The sequence below is a fragment of the Arachis ipaensis genome, chromosome B01, assembly GCF_000816755.2.
Source record: "Arachis ipaensis cultivar K30076 chromosome B01, Araip1.1, whole genome shotgun sequence".
Lineage (NCBI taxonomy): Eukaryota > Viridiplantae > Streptophyta > Magnoliopsida > Fabales > Fabaceae > Arachis > Arachis ipaensis.
Window position 1 is genome coordinate 102,402,158 of NC_029785.2, and position 5,722 is coordinate 102,407,879.

The window sequence follows — 5,722 nt, forward strand, 5'->3', positions numbered from 1 at the left end:
GGGGTTAGAGTTATACCAAGGACCATGTCTGAAATATTTCTGCACAGCAACATAAGCAGAATGAAACATTCTCCAAAAGTCCTCCTTCCCGAATAGGATATGAGCTTTAAGTAGATACTCATAAAAGGAATCAACCCCTAGAAAATAATTCAGGAAAAAAATCCAACACAAGAAATATATAGGTCCGTTCATCAGCATTTGTGGGTTAGGATGAAAGTATCATAGGATATCAAACAGCATTACTATAAACAGCAGCAGCATCTTCATATTAAAATCAACGGACAATGCAATTGCTAAGTTAGAAAAGACAGACTGAAAGATGAAAAGATTATTACAATTCAAAAGAACGTACCTGCTCCAATACCTGATGAAAATTCAATCCATTCCCCAGTTTCCACATCTAATGTGGTTCCAAATAAACGTAATGAACTCTGCATGCTCCATAGCTTACGAAGGGCTCGCAAAGCTGCAGATTCATACCTAGGGTCACCGGTCACTTTTGATAAAGCACCCATTTCAAGAATCAGTGAACCTGCCAAAAGAGGGAAAATTATAAGCAATCAAACATATCATTTTACTAGACCGTATTTTTAATATGCTAAGCTAGAACTCTCACCACACCCTGAAGTGCTTGTTTCTGTAGTCTCATTCTCCATTACTCCATACTGTGCACAGAATATTTTGCATTGGTGTGGAGTTACATATCTTTCTAAAAAAGGGGAAAACAAAATAAAGAAAATAGCAATAGACTATAATTTATAAAAATCGTATGCCTCAAAAATTGAAGTAACATGGTTCGAATGCAAAACTTCGATCTATACAGTACAGCACTCATTAATGCTATGCATATATGATAGTATATCACCACATTACTATTCATATGAATGCAAATAACGTAGCATTTTAACTATATCACATCAGTCATATCCAAACTTATGATCTAGCACAGAATTGTTTCCTTATAGAAACGAGGAAGTCAGGAGATCTGAAAAAACTTGGAAAGCCTGAAAGGATGATGTCGAAAACATGATTGGTACTGACTCAGCCTGAAAGTCAGGTGTTCTAGGTCAAGTGTTAGACTATTACATTTAGTTCACACCTAGCCCAATACTACTCTTAACATCATAGAATTCCAAAACTATATGGAGTCAGCTATATGGGTCAAACAATGTTTTAATGTCCTAATACTTTATCAGAAGCAGTTCTTACTAAACAAGCAATGATCAAATTCCATGGAGGATTTAATTTAATTACTAACTTTTTTTTTATTCAGTATTGATGATGCAATGAGAACTTCTGACAGTTAGGATATGGAAGATCATTAGAACCTATCTTCAGACATTCAAAATTTTAAATGTTTTACAACCAAGTGAAATGAAAATAAAAATTTATAGTGTGTCAGACATTGAGTGTTATATAGGGTACCTTTAAGTTAATCCACGCATATGGCAATCCAGTGGGCGTATCGAATGCCGGTAGAAAGCGTTTCCCTAAATCTTCAGCCAGAAATAGGAGCTGATTATTGTAAGTCCCTTGAAACAACTTCTTTGAAGAATCAGATGCAAGTAAATGAGCAGAGACAAGTCCTCCTAGAACTCTTATGTTGCACTGAATGATCACAATCGAGTTATTAGGAAATAATATGCTTCAATCTTCCATGATTTAAGATGAATGTTATTTTATAATTGTCACTCAGAAGTCAGAAGTAAATTAAAGCCATCAGCCTACCAGCTTTTCAAAATTTGGGCAGTTAGATGCATGTTACATGAAGCTACATATTCAATACTTTCAAACGAATCCAGCATTTACCTCAAAAAGATTTATGCGTGCGTCAACGTCAAATTTTAGATTTTCGGAAAGCCAGAGCACTGCCTTCTCAAATTCAGTATTGTTTCCCATAATAACAAGGCTAAAGGAGAAAGGACAATTTTTATGAGTTCTGAGTTCAACTAGATACGCAACAAGACACGGCCATCAAAAACACACCAAATCGAATAAAAACAGAACCGAGCAAACTAATATTTCATGCAGTGCCTACCTTGACAGCGATTCGATAAGTGTAAGGGCAGATCCATTGTAGTCTTGAGGTAAATGTTCAAGCTGCGACAGTAAAAAGTTATTTCTGCAGTTGTTCTCTGATTAATTCTACTCCATATTCTTAAGTAAACGTCAATTTACCTTCAAATTTCCTAGCTCACTTAAGGAGTCAGTGTACGTTTTGGAGAGTGGCTTTAGCTCATCATGCTGCAAAACTAGAACAATCATGACATCGCACAGCCGGGTCTATCCCTGAATTTTAACGACTAACAACTATGGAATCACATTAACTCACCGGAAATGCATAAGTCATATAGTTGTCATAGGCATGGTAAAACCTACCAAGAAAAAAGAGTACCAACAGATAACAACAATACTGACGAGCATTATTTACTATTTTTTTCACCAAAATAAATTGCATAAGGACTTAAAAAAAATGCTATAGAACCCAATATAATTGACAATTCCTATGAAAATCTATACATACATATTGCTTAATGTAAATATTCCTACCCTTGAAAATTCCAAACCTTGTCATAAATTTGAGCTATTCGAGCTAGAAATTGCTACAAAGCGGGATCAATCATTTTAAAAAATGAATAAAATATAAACAATTTGGGGGGAATTCAAATAATTCATACATACATGGTGCGAACTTTCTCTCTCATGCGCATTTTCTTGGAAGCCCAAGTGGATTGTTGTGAGTGGGAGATGGATGAGATGCATAAAGTGGAGAGTAGAAGGAGGAGGAGGAAGAGGCATGGGGAGTGATCGCGGTGAAACATGGGAATGGAAATGTGACCAGGTTTTGGATGCACGGAAGGTGTTTGATTATTTGCTTTGTTTGGTTTTGTGTTGCGCGGACTTGGTTTGAAAGAGGGGTGAAGAAATGGATTAAGATGAAGCGATTAAAGGGGAGTGGGTAAGATCTGGTGAATGCCGAACCATGCCTGAAACTTTTTTGTTTCCAGACTTTAATTGAATTTTCACCATTCATAATCACTGTCTTACGCAAAGGATTTACTGCGTATTCAATCTAAGGATTTACATCACACGGCGTGGATCAATTTTTTTTATATAGTAAACAATTGTATGATATGCGATGATATTTTCGTATACGTGAGTTTTACATTGCTATGGAACATGTTCTAATTTTTCGAAAGGCACCGACGTTTTTGTGGGATTTTTTTTAAATAAATAAAATAAATTATGACAAAAATACACCTTATCTTTTATCTCGTTTACCGTATAAACGAAATAAAATTGTATGTATCTCATTTATACTGTAAACGAGATAAGCCACATAACGTTGACGTGTATATTTTGTTTACAGTGTAAACAAGATACGTGCAAATTTATTTCGCTTACACGGTAAACGAGATACGTTATGACAAATTTTCAACACCTATAAAAGAATGTGCAACTCTTTGTATTCTCCACAAATATTTCACTACTTTTCTATCTTTTTCTTCTGGAAATAAGCCAAAATGTCTAGTAGTAGTGAATATTTGGTTGTAAGTGTGTATCTCAATTGTCATATGAGAAATAGTGACAATGAGGTGATATTTGAGTATAAGAATCTCATTTTGTTGCGTACCTGGCGAAGTAAGTTCTTTGTCAGAGCTTAAGAGTCTGATATTGAGTAGCACCGGTGGTAGCGGGAGAAAAGAGATCAGAAAGGTGGGGTATAGGTTGCTAGTACCGATGGGAAACGGAGTTTTTCGGTTTTGCCTGTTTTGGCTCCATGGCGACAAGCATATGCGCTTAATGTTTAACATCCATGGGAGAATCATGGCAAAACAAGTGATGGAGCTTTTTGCAGAAGTTGGTGATGTTGGTGGCAGTGGATCTGGGCAGTCGGACTTCGTGCAGGATGACCTACCTCTCGCACAGCCACCGTTACACATTGCTCGTCCAGTGGAAGAACATGGACATTGACAGTGAGGACTCAGACGAGGAGTATGTTGCAGATAGCAACGAGAGCGGTTCTTCTAGCCATCACGTCGGTATCTTCTGCCTTCCCTGAACCCAATTCCGGCCTTGTCATCTGTATCCAGTCACTATGATACATTGGATCTGGACGCGATGCAAGAAAAAAATCCATTTTCCAATGCCGGTGAAGATGATTACAACTTAGACGTTGGTATGGAGTTTCGAGTTGGCCACATATTCAAAAGCCGAGATGCAGTATTGCAGGGCGTGAAGAATTATAGCATTCGCAGAAGTGCTGAGTATCGAGTTGTGGAGTTGGATCGATTAAAGTACCATGTGCATTGCAGACAATCTGAAGCAGGTTGCCCTTGGCGTCTCCGTGTTGCTCTCCGACAGAATCTCAGATATTGGTAAGTTCAAGTTTAACTGTGTTCTATATTCTCAGTTATCATTGTTATGCTTGTTGTACATCTCAACCATGGTTGTTCTATTTCTTTAGGAATGTGCATAGGATTGGAGGAGCACACACATGTTTAACACCCACCATGTCTCATGAGTCATGACCACCGACAGTTGGACAGCAGTCTCATCTGCCGTCTCATCCTCCCGTTGATACAATCCTCGCTATTTGTCAGCATCTCTGTCCTACAAGGTGCAGTTAGGCAAAGCTATCATTTCAAACCCTCGTACAAAAGGCCTGGATGGCGAATCAAAAGCCAATTGCGCAGATATACGGTAATTGGGAGGAGTCATACAATAAGGTGCTGAGGTAGCTGCAAGCACTGCAGAGTTGTTGTCCCGGAACGATATATGAGATTAGTGTTGTACCGTACTATGAGGTACACCTTATAGTGCGTGATTGCAGCATGTTTGATAAGGTATTTTGGGCCTTCCCTACCTGTGTGAAGGCTTTCAAGCATAGCAAGCCATTTGTCTCCGTTGATGGCACGCATCTGTTTGGCAAATATGGTGGTGTCTTGCTTATTGCAGTGGCACAAAACGGTAATGGCAATATCCTTCCTCTACCCTTTCCAATTGTTAAGTCTGAGACCATGGAGTCTTGGTCTTTCTTCCTAATCAATCTGAGGCAACAAGTGACCCCACAAGAAGGCATGTTGATTATTTCTGACAGATCCCAGGTGATCAAGGTTGCACTGAGAGCTGACGATAGTGGGTGGCAGTCTCCTAGAGTATTTCATGCTTATTGTATCTGGCACATCGTGATGAACTTTATGTCTCGTTTCAAGTCTGCTGAGGAAAAGCGGTATCTCATAAATGCAGCTTGCAGTCCAAGCAAGGCTGGGTACGAGTGGTACATGGATGCATTGAGGGGTTTGTCGCAAGAGATGTTGGATTGGGCTGGTAGGTTTAACAAAGAGATCTGGCTACAATACTGCGACGAAGGTCACCAGTTTGAGCACATGATGACAAACCTCTCCGAGTTCATGAATGTTGTGCTTAATGGTACACGCTATTTACCATGGTTCTGAAAACCGAATCGGACCGACCGGTTCAACCGGATTAACCGGAAACCGGTCACCTAGCCGGTCCAGGTAAGGCTAGAAACCGTTCAGCAAAAAAACCGGTGAAAAAACCGGTCGAATCGGCGGTTAACCGGTGAACTGGTAAAACCGTCCGGTTTTTTAGCGAGTTTTTTAAAGATCCGGTTTTGTCATTTGTTTCAGAAACGGCGTCGTTTAACGCCTGAAACAAAAAAAAAACGAAAAAAAAGAAAAAAAAAAGACAAAAAGCC

General features: G+C 38.9%; 1 protein-coding gene across 9 annotated transcripts in view; it reads right to left on the reverse strand.

Annotated features, from left to right (window-relative positions):
- LOC107632607 (alpha-mannosidase I MNS5) overlaps positions 1 to 3,124 on the reverse strand; it is a 5,637-nt gene extending 2,513 nt beyond the window's left edge. For 2 of the 9 annotated variants that reach the window (XR_002362373.1, XM_021122990.1), the window contains exons 1-10: positions 2,683 to 3,124; positions 2,551 to 2,603; positions 2,333 to 2,375; positions 2,179 to 2,244; positions 2,039 to 2,100; positions 1,810 to 1,909; positions 1,426 to 1,608; positions 617 to 665; positions 353 to 532; positions 17 to 137 (exon numbers count right to left, since the gene is read on the reverse strand). Coding sequence is in view for 7 of the 9 variants with exons in the window: in XM_021122990.1 (XP_020978649.1) it covers positions 17 to 137; positions 353 to 532; positions 617 to 665; positions 1,426 to 1,608; positions 1,810 to 1,909; positions 2,039 to 2,100; positions 2,179 to 2,244; positions 2,333 to 2,375; positions 2,551 to 2,603; positions 2,683 to 2,799 (974 nt within the window). In the remaining 2 variants the exon portion in view is untranslated. Of the gene's footprint in view, positions 1 to 16; positions 138 to 352; positions 533 to 616; positions 666 to 1,425; positions 1,609 to 1,809; positions 1,910 to 2,038; positions 2,101 to 2,178; positions 2,290 to 2,332; positions 2,376 to 2,550; positions 2,604 to 2,682 lie in introns of all 9 variants that reach the window. The other 7 variants (XR_002362372.1, XM_021123002.1, XM_016336276.2 and 4 more) reach the window with 7 other exon arrangements.